Source organism: Zingiber officinale, chromosome 3B (assembly GCF_018446385.1).
Source record: "Zingiber officinale cultivar Zhangliang chromosome 3B, Zo_v1.1, whole genome shotgun sequence".
In the NCBI taxonomy this organism is placed as follows: domain Eukaryota; kingdom Viridiplantae; phylum Streptophyta; class Magnoliopsida; order Zingiberales; family Zingiberaceae; genus Zingiber; species Zingiber officinale.
In genome coordinates this window covers 2,706,985-2,721,547 of record NC_055991.1, presented here as the reverse complement: position 1 = coordinate 2,721,547, position 14,563 = coordinate 2,706,985, and the positions used below count along the sequence as shown (strand labels likewise).

At 35.1% G+C, this 14,563-nt stretch overlaps 1 protein-coding gene across 1 annotated transcript; it reads left to right on the top strand.

The window, feature by feature from the left end:
• Nucleotides 1-4,914: 4,914 nt before the first annotated feature.
• LOC122055517 (ACT domain-containing protein ACR12-like) lies at nucleotides 4,915-13,949 on the top strand. Its single transcript, XM_042616989.1, has 10 exons — nucleotides 4,915-5,279; nucleotides 5,876-5,927; nucleotides 6,462-6,581; nucleotides 8,978-9,072; nucleotides 11,706-11,784; nucleotides 11,862-11,921; nucleotides 12,518-12,573; nucleotides 13,178-13,283; nucleotides 13,357-13,425; nucleotides 13,646-13,949. The coding sequence occupies exons 1-10, from the start codon at nucleotides 5,119-5,121 to the stop codon at nucleotides 13,706-13,708; spliced, it is 861 nt and encodes a 286-aa protein (XP_042472923.1). The 5' UTR covers nucleotides 4,915-5,118; the 3' UTR covers nucleotides 13,709-13,949.
• Nucleotides 13,950-14,563: the final 614 nt, after the last annotated feature.

Here is a 14,563-nt window from a genome sequence, read left to right as displayed (position 1 = left end):
TATGAATCCTGGTAGCCAAGTGGGGAAGACCTAGTGAGTAACGGCACGGTCGAGGGTCGTTAGTCGACGACATAAGGGGTCGCCAGTTGGGTCGCCCAAGGGGCCGAGGGGCTGGGTCGTTACACCTGGAAGGGAATAAAACTTTATCCCCTTCGCAACGGATCACGATCAAACGTGATCTGGTTGAAGTCGTATTTCAGGCGCTCGGAAAGGTTCGAGGCGCCCGGATTGGTTCGGGGCACTCAGATTGGTTCGGACGCACGGATTGATTTTGGCGCCCGGACCCTTAAAGTCAACATTGTTGACTTTTTGCGGTCTAGGCTCTCTGCTCACTTTGGTCCAAATCTTCGGCTCCGTTTGCTTGAGTGATTTCGGCCAACCGAAATAAAGCTCACCCGAATCCAATTTCGGCTTTCTCGAGCAGGCTTCTGCTCTGGCTTCTAGTCCCTCGGAATCATCGCGTGCTTCCTTCTCATCCGCTAACGTATTCATCCGCAGCTATTCGTCCCTCGGATGCACCGAGCCCGTCGGCTTTCTCCTTACCGACCTTCTCGCTGGCCGCGTCTCTTGCTCCCCGAGCAATCTTCCGCTCTGGCTTCTCGTCCCTCGGAAACACCGCACGCTTCCTTCTCGTCCGCCGGTGTACTCTTCCGCAGTGTCTTGTCCCCCAGACGCACCGAGCCCGTCGCCTCTCTCCCCTGCCGTCCTTCTCGCTAGTTGCGTCTTCCGCTCGACTTCCTTTGCTCCTAAATTCCTGCACACTTAGACACAGGGTCAAAACGCTACAGGACCTAATTTAACTTGTTTGATCACATCAAAACAAACCTGAGATTCAAACAAAAATATGAAAGATAGAGAAGGTATCCCAAATTGGTTGCTCATAATTGACCAATCTTGACGTGAATACATACCAAATAAAGCTAAGGTGGCGTTACTCTGAAAGGGAACTAAAAATTTTAAGAACTTTAAAAATTTGGAAGACCTCGTGGAACATATAAAATATTTTAAAAATTTGGATTGTATTATGTGTGAGAGAAAAATTGAGAATACTGAGCATCATGATTTAGAAAAATACACGTATTTTGAGAAGATGTATTTCTTTCGCTTTTAAAGAATTTAGAAGATTGATAAAAGAAGTATTGAAATTAGAATGAAAGAATGAAAAAAAAATAAAGAAGTAGGAGATGAATGAAAAAAATAATAGTTGATGATATATTTATAGAAATTTTTTAATTAAAAAAAATTTGAACATTGAACCATGACTATCAAATATGCCGTTGTTTAACCTCTCATCTTCTTCAACGTTCAATATCGTCTTCAACACATTGTGTGTGAATTTTTTTTAATAACAAATATTAAAAAGATTACTGACAACCAAACAGCTCCGTAAAACAAACCTGAGAGATCCTCCCTCATGCCACGTTACCAGTGAGAACTCCTTTCAGTGCTCCTAGGGGAGATACTCCAAAAAAAAATATCCATAATGTTTGGAACTGAGAACTACTTCGTTATCACATCCACAACACATTGAAAGTAAAAAATCTTAAATATCTCTCCGTAAAAAAACCTCCGAATAATTTTTTCATGAATCTCACATCTGTTAAACCCATGCATCACATATTCTATCCTAATTTAAAAGCGCCTCCAATATCATATTTAAATTAAAAATTATATTTTAATAAACCGTAAACCAAACTTTAAATAGAAACAAGGCGAGATCGAAGAACTCGTAAACCAAACTTTGAATTAGCCAAACGACTTGCCTTCCACGCACAACGCTACTACGTTACAATTTCTCTTCCCCTTTCTAAAACACGACCTACGACTTCAAGCCATATCTCCACTGCAGTCCCAGTTCAGGTTCTTCAACACACGCGGCCTTGAAGCTCTCGCATTAATTTGTTAATTTCTCTACTGCCTCGGTTGACTGCAGTGGTTCGACTTCGGTCAAAACGCTGCTACGATTATCCAGAAAAGTTTGAGAATGCGAAGAAATTAACCAAAATGCAGATGCGAACAGAGAGAGAATTTACTTTGGAGGATGAGTCTCATCCTCATCGGCTGCGTCACCACCCATTAGAACAGGATTCGGAGCTCCGCCTCTGCCACTGGCGCTGCTGCTGGCTATTGCAGCTGGCGCTGCTGCTGCTGCTGGCTATATAGCGGACAGGACAACGCGACAGTCTGGTGGATGCCAGAGAGAGGGATCGATCGGAATGCTATTCCTCCGTACTGAAGTCTTTCTTGACAGGGCGCCCGTCAGGATCGTCGCCGCCGTCGGCCAGGGCGAGGCGGCGGCGATTGATGGGATGGCAACGCTGACTCTGGTTTTACTCCTGTGTTTCTTCTGTGCATCCATCGGACCGTTGGTTTATCGCCGTAGAGTTCGAATTGATACGGCAAATCGTTTTCTCGGATTCGTGCGTGTTGGTGTGAATCTGTGCCGGTTCTGCTACCGGTTCGATGAAGATAGTCAAACACATAAAATAAAAAAAATATATATTCGGCAATTGATCACAGTGTGGCTTTAGGACCCCTCTCGAACCGATTAAAGGCATGTTAAATCTCTAAATAATTAATGTATCACATCAATATTACATCAATAAAAAAAAACATGGCTTTTTTTAATGTATCACATCAATATTACATTAAAAATTAAAAATCTACTTACTATAAAAAAAAATCACTTTACAATTTTTGTCACAAATCATAATATAACACTATTTTATTATTAATTATAAACTCACTAAAAAAAATAAATTTAAATTTCCAATAACCTCAAATCTCACCTTTACACCTTTACACTAATTCAAACTTTTTTATCAAACCTTAGGACTTCTTCAATAATCAGAGTTTCTAAATAAACTTTTCTTATACTTCCAATATGTCATCAATAGTATAAAATTTTAGTAAAATATCTCTAGTGGATAGAATTCTAAATGATCTAATGTATAACATGTAGTTTTATGAATTTATACATGTTACATTAACTTTAAGATAAAAAAAATATATTTAAGTTTTTACTATTATTTTTAAACTACAAACTTCTAACCTCACATTTACAAATGGTTTAAATTTTTTTATTCAATTTTTTTATTCTACAAAGCTTTCACAAATCTTGTTACATTGGAGATGTCCTAATCTCCCTTTTGAGTTGATTGATTCGGTTGAATAAAAATTTTCTATCAACTATAAAGGTAAATAAGAAAATGCTCACAGAGACCCCTTCAACCAACTAATATTCTTAAGTTCACTATTTACTGAAGGAAAATACGTCGTAGTTGAGATTTCTGGAAAATGGTATAATGGTTATGCCTTTCAAAATGATAATCAAGTGATTTAAAGTTTGAATTTCAGTTATGGTGCACTATAGAGAATTTTCTCTCCGGGGAGAAGTGGATTTAAAAATATTAGCCGTTTGAATAGATTTTTATAAATACTTTCTGATTTAACCTCATAAATCGGTAAAAATTTTTAATAGAGTTGGGCTGATTATTATAATAATAATTAATAATTGAATATATAATGCTAATTAAAAAAAATGACAGGCATTGTTGAACTTTCAAATTTATCAAATGCAAATTTAGTTTTCATTCTATCCATCATTGTAGAGTTACACTCTGGATATGATGTTTGATTTTAGAGGTTACTCAACATTGCACCAAAATGATGGTGGTTTTTTATAATATATATTAGAGCTATCTAAATCAACTCTTCTGATTATAAAATTTATCTTAAATTTTATATAATTTCTTTTTTACATGAATTGTTCTATTAATTTTCTAAATTTAGATTTCACTTTAAATTTAGAAAATAAAATCTATTTCTTAAATATTAAAATATTATTTAATTTAAAAGAGAAAAATAATAATAAAAATTTTAAGATAATTGATGTATATATAGTGAAAAATAGTATCTAAATTTAATAAATTTGGTGATTTATTTTAAATTTTAAATATATTATAAAAAATTGATACGAGAATTCATACAGTAGTATGTTGATTTTTTAAAATATAATATTACAGTGAGTCAATGTTCTTTCAATTCAGCATCACAACTATTTTTGAATGCAGTGAAAAAAACAGAAAAATAATACATCGTAATTCAAAAAATAAATAAGTTGTTGAAAATTCAGCAGCTAAATTAAATAAGATACAGATAGGTGAATTATAGCTATATTTTAGCCTAACATCTTTAATACCAGGATAGGGATGATAATGAGATATATTTGAGTTGAGTTTGGTCATTTTAGAATTTGTTCTATCAGAAATAATGAATCTGAATTTGGATTCATTCTATCTAATTTTTTAATCCATAAAATTCAACGGGTCCACAATGGATTTAACCCGTCAACATGTTAAGCTTAAAAAAAATACAAATTATTATTATTGTATATTTTATAATTATAATATAAATATAAAATATAATAATAATAATAATTATTATTATTATTATATACCGGACGGGTTTGAGACGGGTTTAATGAAACTTATAACTCATCCTGAATCTACTTCTAAAATCTGGTCAACGAATTTATAACCACTCCGTAAATCGTTTGATCAAATTTAAACCCATTATGACAGAATTGAAATCCGACTCATTGTCATTGTTATATAAAAAGGTTAAGTAAACTTTGCGCAGGAACATCATATTCAATCAGTCATTTTACACTATTAAAAATTAATTTTAAAATCTATTAAAATAAACATTCATATATAAGTATCAATTAGGGCAACCTAGGAATAAGTTTGTGCTGCTTAAACATTAGCTGTCGATAGTATGCTAAACGATCAAACACGACCAGGATTTGATTTCTAACAAATAATCAAAAAACGAAAGACGCCGTAAGGCTCAGGTTATCTATTTCTTAATTGCTCTGCTATGGCGAAATTATCTAATCCCTTCGCTCCTCACGCCGGCATATTAGTTTAAAGGCTTCCAATCAGCCAATTTCTTAAGCGTCAGCGACGCACTAATACAAAAAGAAGTGGGGGGCGTCAGCGGCAGGAGAACTGTGGCTGTTAAAAGAGCGCACTCTCCAGCTCTTCCCCCAATCCCGTGCTCTACTTCGATCTCGGCGGAGCGCACTTTCCAGGAGAAACGAGACGTCGCGATCGGATGACTTTCGCAATCGCATTCCTCTCGCTCTCCGCTCCGGCCCTATCCTCCTCTACCGCCCCCCTCCTCCATCTCCATCCTCGATCCCTTCGCCTTCAGATCGCGCCGCTCGTTGATCGCTCCTTCGGCTCCGTCAGCGGATTCCCACGGAAGATTCGCTTGTGAGTTTCGTTTCTCTGCTCTTGCTTGTCTGATCTTTGTCTCGTTAGGTTATTCTTAATGTAGTCTGTTCGACTGGCTTCGGAATAATTGATAGTCGATGGCTTGCGATCTTTGTCCGTTGTTGGTTTCTTCGGTTTAGATGATTTGAGGATTATACTATCAACATAATATTCCTCAACGTAAATTCTTCTCCTGTTTCCTTCTCGAAGAACCCAAATCTTGTGAAATATTCACTTTGAATAGGAATCGGCAACTTGCATCTGTGGAGATTGAACATGGAATATACATTAGCGTTTTTGACTTGTTATTTATTATACTAGAGGCACTGAGTTAAATCCCACTATGCAGCTTGAATCGGATTATTTCATTTTTATGTTAAATGTATATCAAGTTGGCCTACTTTCAGGTTTATAATTTTTCTTTTTGTTCGCATTTGACAGTTTCTATAGGTTAGATATAACATGGTCCAAGTTATGTACTAATTTTTTACTTATAGAGCTTGTACGTAACTATGTTGGGAACATTGCAACTAAAACAACAATTAAATCACTGAAACCTGACCATTTATCTTTTGTTATCTTACTATACTATGCAGGAACTATCCTCGGTCTTCCAATTCACCTGATATATTAGGATCTTCCTCCCCGGTGAGTCTAAATCTCCTCTTCTGTTTATTTTGATGTTTGATCATGATTATATGCCTAATATGAAGCAGTAACATCTGTATTAGCTGATATTCTTTCAGTAAATTAAGAGGACAGTGCTACATTGAACTTATCATTTCAGAACCTATTTATTCTAGTTTTTTTAATGACGGATTTCAATATGCCAAATGCTTTGTAGGCATACTGCAAGGAAGCTTAGTGGATCTCTTTCTCATTATATTTTCTAAACTTTGATAGTTTTTTATGGCCATTCAACCTAAAATTGAACAATTGCTTTTTCTAGTATCTCTTTAAAATGTGATGATTCAAAGACTGATTGCTAAGATAGTAAATTTTGACCTTCGAATTCTTATTTTGGTGAAAGTGATGGAAGAGATACAAACATGTTAAGGTAATAGTCATGAATTTGATGTTCTTGTTAGTAGCACGGATTATATTGGATTTCTCTTCTATTACACCAAACATTTGATAGTGCTAGACTGTACATTTCTTAATCTCTTGAATAATCTTTGGCAGATCTCTGATCAAGATGACTCACTCCCGATGCCGATAGTTCATATAGATCAAGATTCAGATGCTTATGCCACTACTGTGCAACTTAGTTTTGGGGACCGTTTAGGAGCACTAGTTGACACGGTAATCCTCTTCCATTTCCTACTACAATTTATTAATGGAATTTTATATAGAAATATAAACTATTCATGTTAGGTAGAATTCTACTTTTGCAATTGTGTATACTTATTTATGATACTATAAATAGATTAAACTCAAAATTTGAGCTGCGGAGAGGAACTTTGAAGACTAAAGATTTTAAGTGGAACTAGACTTTGGTATATGAAATTTAGCTTTGAAAATAATACAAGCATTAAATGAAATTTACGCAAGAATTTTATACTTATTCAGTAAAAAGTTGAATTGAAAATGCTTTTGAATTATGTTATGAGCTCCTTGAGACAAGGAAAATTTTGTAAGATTATAGTATACCCACTATTCTTTATACATCAGTATTGAATGTTAATAATTAGGAAATATGTTGAAAACATAATAAAGATGAGAATGTTAAGATGAATACTTGAGGCTAATAAATAATATAATACCTAAGAATACTTTCTCTAATACCACTTGCCATAGGTCAATCCCTTAAAATCCATGTGACTCTTTAGTGGGAACATTCTCAAGGGCAATTTTTGCATTGTAGTGACTTAACTTCTACAAGGCAAATTGAGTACCAGGTTACTTGTAAATTGCTGTAAACAACCATATGACTATTTGACTAACTAAATTTCTTCTCACATAAGGGAAAGCTCTTGTACAGCCAAAAACATAGCATTGCAAAGTATGTCTTGGAAAAGCTAACGCTTTGTGAAGTGAAAGTTTTCCTTGGCAATCGGACTCACCATAAGAACCACTTGGGTGCTAAGTGGTTGGGCCAATTAGATGTGTCTTCACTAGATGATAAAGATAAAAAAAACGGGATAAGAGGAGATGGACATGATGAAATACAACAATAGTCTTAATAGTCAAACAAGTGGAACTGAATAGAATTCAAGGATTAATGTTTTGACCCAATTCTGACTATAGGCTAGAGATTTGGAGTAGAATTGTTCCATTTCAATTAAGCATCACTTGCTCAGAGGAGGGGGAGTATGAGGAAAAGATGAGGCGGAGCAAGAGGAGGAAGAGATGGATGAGGTGGTAGAGAAAGAGGTGGAGGAGGCAAATAGGAGTAAGAATATATACCTCAAAAAACGTAGGGAACTTTAGTCATATTTGCTTCTCCTGAAGGAGGAAGGTAGATCTTATCGTAACATGAAATGTGGAGAACGAAGGTGGAGCTTCTTGTGGTCGTGTTAAGGGCTCAGGCAATCTAAGAGGAAGCAGGTGAAGCTTATTGCAACCATGTTGAGGGCTTGGGGCATCCTGGAGGACCAAGTCAGAGCTTCTTGCTATTGTGTTGGGGACACGCGGCATTTCAAAGGAGGAAGGTGAAGCTTGTTGCAACCATGTTGAGGGCTTGGGGCATCCAGGAGGACCAAGTCAGAGCTTCTTGCTATTGTGTTGGGGACACACGATGTTTCAAAGGAGGAAGGTAGAGCTTCTCATGTCAACGATCAAAATATTACTAGTGATTTACATTACATAAATTTAATAGATGGATAAGATTCATATAATCAATCTTGAGCCGTGTGAATAATTCTTTAGTTTCTTTGTTGAAAAATATATAGTTGAAGTTGTTGCCAAGATTTTGGGATAGTGTCATCTTTATCATTTGGTTGTGATTTGCACTTCCTTTCTCTTATATTGCAAACGGATCTTAAGCAATTATCTGCTTATGAAAATGTCTAGTGGCTCAATTGGTATGGACTTTAAATTTTTTCTCAAGGCCTTGTGGTTCAAACCCTGTCTTCATCATTTCATTTATCTTAACAGGATAGATATCTTTGCATATTCTATTTTATATGTAAATAATTCAAACTAATACGGCCATGAAGTCATATTTAGTTAAAAAAAATAAATTTTCAATAATTTGTATGTATCTTTTATTAAATATTTAAACAAGAAAAACTTGTTACCAACATTGTTCATGAATTTCCAATAAACATTGTTCATTGACACTATTGAAGCTTGTTCACTTATCTTGTCAAACAACAATGGCCAAGCTGTTAACAAGCTAAGTGCTAAGCCTGTCCACAAACAATTGATTCATTTAAATCTTATTTTGCATGTATGAGATTTCTATTTGGAAATACTATATCTATTTCCTCAAGTTCTTATTAGCAATCATCTAGAATCTTTCTAAATATGTATACAAATAACATGTAACACTTTCTATAGTTTGGTCTTTCAATGGCTTTCTTGTTATGGACATATCTCAAAGTTATTATTTTGACTTCAGTTTGTCCGATGAGGTGTATTTTTATGCTGACCTTTTCAAGATTGTGCATATTTGGTCTCGGTTATCTCGAATAATGAAAGATTGTAATATCTAATCCTGAAGTAGCTTGTTACAAACTTTCTTGTAATATTTGTAGATGCGGTCTCTTAAGGATTTGGGACTTGATGTGACAAAGGGAACTGTAACAACTGAGGATTCTGTTGTGAAGACCAAATTTCTCATAATGCGGGAGTGAGTACTTTAATTATCATTTAACATTATTAAGCATCTTTTAATTTTTTTCTAAAGTTTTATAGCTTCTGGTTTCCATGTACTACTTTCTTTATGCAATTGTTCTGTCTACTCCATCATTCTTTCTGTTGACCAAACTGATTTACTGCAGGTTACTAACTGATGCTTGTCTAGGAATTATTGTTCTTTTTATAAGAAACATTGCGGTTGTGACGATCAGTGAATGAAGGATAGAAACACTTAGTATTGGCATTGCTTAAGTTTTGATCCAATTATGAAGCCATTAATGACATTTATGCTCAGATCCTGTTCTAGTGCTTATTCTCACAAACATCTTCAAATTTCATGTCATTTCATTTGTTTGCACCATAAGCACCTTATGGAACCTCAATAGCTTATGCTTTGTAAATGAGCCTCTACTGTACTGGCTTGGGCATTCAGTTGTGTTTTCATTGGTCTGGGGTCTAGTCACATGTAGCACCTGTTATATACCCAATATTAGCCTTCTAATAAAAAAGGAAAAAAAAATTAGCTTATGCTTTTAAATTTTACTTGAGCCCATCTGAATAGATGAACTGTAACCAAACTGAATTGAAGGTCTTGAGTTTGGAAGTATGTGGCACAGTTAAAGTAGTGTGTTCAACTGATGCAAAAAACACTTAAACCGATAGAAGATAAAAAATAATTATTTTTTTCAAGTACAGGGCACGGCTAAAGCAGCGTGTTCGGCTAAAGCAGCGTGTTCAACTGACTCTGCAAAAACACTTAAACCAATATCCAACCGAATAGAAGATAAAAAATAATTAGTTTAAACCCACTCAATTACAAGTTCTTGACACTACATTGTGGATTTGTGATGCTGTATCAATCTATCTTAAAATTTGTTTCATTCCATATATGTTGATTCTGCAATACAGACATTTTGTTAGGCATTTCTTGTTATTCTTTAGTGCTTGATTTATACTTAGGTGGCGTTTGGTTTAGAGGTTTGGGAATGGATTCATTCCCAAACCTTATGTTTGGTTGATGGGAATGGAATCAAGATTTTGGAATAAAATCTAAAAATTTGGGTATGGATGAAACTCACCCCTCCCTTAGGTTTTGATGGAATGGGAATAAGAATTAAGTTTTGGACGAAAATACCTTTAGTATATTTGTTCAATTTTTCTTTCATTTCACTCTCTCTCCTTGTTCTCTCTCCTCATTATATCATCATATTTTCTCTCTCAACACACTTTCTCTTTCCTTATTCTCTCTCATCACACATTCTCTACCATCTTCTCTCTGTATTCTCTCTCATCACACACACCCTCTCATTATTTTCTCTCTCTTCATTTTCTCCTCATTTTTTCATCATACTTTCTCTCTCATCATTTTTTCTCTCCTCAATCTCTCTTACCATACTATCTTTTCATATTTTATCTCATCACGCTTTTTCTCTCTTCATTCTCTTCCATCATACTCTCTCTCCTCATTCTCTCTTCTCACACATTATCTACCATATTCTCTCTGTATTCTCTCTCATCACACATGCTCTCTCATTATTTTCTCTCTCTTCATTCTCTCCTCATTTTCTCATCGTACTTTCTCTCTCATCATACTTTCTCTCTCCTCAATCTCTCTTACCATACTCTTTCTCCATATTTTCTCTCATCATACTTTCTCTCTTCATTCTTTTCATCACACTCTCTCTCCTCATTTTCTTTCATCACACTTTCCCTCTTTTCATTTTTTTCCATCATACTTTCTCTCTCATCATATTTTCTCATCATACTTTCTCTCCTCAATCTCTCATTTTTTCTCATCACACTTTCTCTCCCTTCATTTTTTTCCCATTACTCTTTCTCTCTCAACATACTTTCTCTCTTATCGTACTTTTTCTCTTCTCAATTTATGCTATCACGCTCTCTCTCCTCATTTTCTCTCATCACACTTTCTCTCTCTTCATTTTTTCCCACCACACTTTCTCTCTCTCATCATTCTCTCTCATCATATGTTTCTCTCACATTCAACTTTATCTTCCATCTAATTTTTTCTTTTATTTTCCTCTAAGGGTAAAAAAGGAAATTTAAGTTCATTCCGATTGAAAATATTCAACTAACCAAACATTATTTTTAGGAATGATACCCAAGCTCATACCCATTCCCATTCCACAATACTATGATACTCATTCCCATTCCAATTCCTAGGAGAGAACCAAACGCTACCTTATTATCTCAAATGCCTAGTTACAAAGACATTTAACTATGTTTTGTGCTCTATCACTTGATTTATAGATTAATTTTATAACTCTTTATATACTCATGCATGTTCGAGTTTTGAATTTTTTCCCTGATGATCATTATGTTTTGGTCATAGTTCATGTATCTTTTTTTTAATGGTTTCTAATTTGTCAATCTCAGCTCTATCTTGTATTTATGCCCTTCTAGAATAAAATAAACATTAGCCGATTCCTTTTTCTGTAGCTCCTGCCTCTCAAATAAAGGTATTCATGTAATTCTATCTTTGATAATGTTTGGTATCAGTACTGTATGGATAACTGAAGAGTTCAAGTATCGTATATGATGAACATAATTTCGTATGAACTGCATGTTTATCTATTATATGAATTGTTGCTTTAATTAACAATCTAGTGGGCGGAAGGTTGAGGATCCAGCTATGCTAGAAAAGATTCGTCTTTCTATCATCAACAACCTTTTGAAGTACCATCCAGTGTGTAATTGTTAACTTTCTTTATTTGTATGATGGTCTGTTGGCTTTTTTTCCCAATTAAGTGCTTCTCTTATTAGGAATCGAGTGAAAATCTGGCAATGGGTGAAGTTTTTGGTATCAAAGCCCCGGATAAGAAGGTATTGAATTTGGAACATAGGTGAAGTCATTTAACCAAGTTTTCAATGAAGAAATTTCATCCTGTTTTAGTTTCCTTTCCATGTAACTGGTTGCTTGTAGGACTAGCATAAATCTAATTTTTAGTGCAGAAGTCAGATGAGGATCCTAACAGGCAGATGACCTTCTCTGAATCTAAAGGGATATCCATGATTTCCACATTCAGTTAACTCATTATAAGGATCATTATTCTTTAGGATAATGCCAATATTCATATTTAGTTAGCGGTCATGTAAATAGAAAATTGCTTGCTTTTCAAAGCATTGTATATTATCTTTGATATTGCACTTCACAACATTGATATATTTGGTAGGTAGTTCACTGGCTATTCCATTTCACATCATCTTTATTTGGCACATAGTTCTGGTTGCAATAGCCATTTGTTTGCAGGGTTATGGTTGCTTGTTTGCAGGCATTATGAAATAGATTTCATGAAACATATCATTGTCCTGCACATGTATCATATACTTGGATATGAATTTTTTAAATTATCTTTTTTATATGTTGGATATGTTTTCATGACATTGAAAATAAGTTCTTGATATTTCCTATTTTTCAGCTGGATGTCGATGTTGCAACAGAAATATTTCTCCAAGATGATGGACCAAAACGAAGGTGTGCTAACTTCTTTCAATTTGCCATTAACAGTGCTATGTGATTCTGCTGAGCAATACCTTAATGATTTTTTTTTGTCTTAAAAGCTACACTTTATGATTTATTAATGATAAAGAAGAAAAGTACACAACCATCAGTCATAGTTCAAGTTCTATTAGGATGAAAAATCCTAGAATAAAAAAATAAGTGCATGGTGAAGCTATAATATTCAGTTCAACTTGGCCATACTATCTGGTGGCTGTTCTATTTATTCTGTAATGAAGATCAAGTGTGCTTGATGTTATTTATACTTAAAGTTAGATCAAGCTAAATAGGAGCCCACCACTATGTTCCATCAAGCAATTGTTATGGCTGCATTGTTTCTTGGTAATTGAGTTTGAATTACTATAACAATTCTCCAAAGATGAAGATGAAATGTGACATTTAATGATTCCTTCATGAATTTATAGGCAATGATTGATTTGTATGTATACACTGATATTCCTGAGCATGTGGTTTGGATGATTTTATTGATAAAATTGTGATTGATTTTTTTTTAAAATAAATTATTATTTTTGGAATTTCAAAAACTGTACTCAATTGCAATTGAACTTCTATGAACCAGTTTGCTATATATTGAGACTGCTGATCGACCTGGGCTCCTGCTGGAGATCGTCAAGATAATAACAGATATCAATGTGGATGTGGAATCAGCAGAGATTGATACTGAGGTACCTTTTTGATACCACAACGATTACTTGTGAAGAAAAGTTCAAGGGACAAATTCATTTTATTTACTTACAGGGTTTGGTAGCGAAGGATAAATTTCATGTAAGCTACAGAGGTGCTGCATTGAACAATTCATTGTCACAGGTAATAGTTTATTTTAAAGATATTTAATTTCCAATTACTAGGCTTGGGGCCTCAAATTTCTCCCTTTGCTCATTCCTGTCCGTCCTTTCACTTCTTCCTACCAATTATAAATGTTGACCGTAAGTTGCGGATGAAAGATATGAAAATATCTAGGTTTTGAGTGAGAGCTTTTGATTTTAGTTTTTTTTCATAATAGTTGATAATATCAGCGTGGTTGCAGGTGCTGACCAACTGTTTGCGGTACTACCTCCGGAGACCTGAAACAGAGGAAGAGAGCTATTGATAATCGATTCCTGGACATCGGGCATTGTGGCACTGAGGATCATACAAATATCATTTGGTTGAACTGATTTAGCATTTCCTGCAATTAAACTGAGTTGACTGATTTTCCTGCGCCTGAAACTTTCTATTGGTGTCGAACTCTTGGAATGTTGTTTGGCTACTAATTTCAACGATGGAGCTCGACGTTGCAAAATTCTAGACCAAAAGCTAATATAAAAGCCAGTGTGTTTTAGTTTGTAAAACGCGTTAGGTTTTAGGACTTCAATGAATTTTACGTGCTAAATATTTGGAAAACTTAGATATTTTAAAATTTTGACCGATATCAATAACTAGGGTGGTTTTAAAATGTTCCTTTGAAATTTTAAATTATATTCAATAGTTCCGAGTTGGAGCAATTTGGAGGGTTGCAACTCTTGCATGCGTTGTCTCGATTGTAGGAATCATTTCACTACTCGAATTTTTATTAGGAGTAAAAGTGTTGGTGATGACTTTTATTTGGCATCACGTGGTACGACCGCGATCGAAGCCACGATGAGGTTATGTTTGCTGATGAGATACTGGACCTGGCCTTGTCATCAGACACATGGCTTGGTCGTGTCCCGATTTAGTCGTGCCATCTGATACGGCTTGATCGTATCCGGATACGAGGGAACAGGCATACCCGGGTGCCATCTGATACGGCTTGATCGTATCCGGATATGAGGGAACAGGCATGTCCGAGGCATGACATGGCCGTGCCCCGTTATGGGAAAGTTGGCATGGGCGTGCCCAGGGGTCATGCCTTATACTAGAGGCATCAGGAGTCTACAATTTTTTTAGTTTACTCAGTATTTTTGTCCAAAATATTATATATGAT

What these genes read in the sequence shown, in the direction of transcription:
- LOC122055517 (XM_042616989.1), top strand. Translation starts at nt 5,119, where the DNA reads ATGACTTTCGCAATCGCATTCCTCTCGCTCTCCGCTCCGGCCCTATCC. An exon ending in AAATTTCTCATAATGCGGGA is followed by an intron (nt 9,073 to 11,705) that starts GTGAGTACTTTA and finishes TTAACAATCTAG; the next exon opens with TGGGCGGAAGGTTGAGGATC. An exon ending in TGAACAATTCATTGTCACAG is followed by an intron (nt 13,426 to 13,645) that starts GTAATAGTTTAT and finishes GCGTGGTTGCAG; the next exon opens with GTGCTGACCAACTGTTTGCG.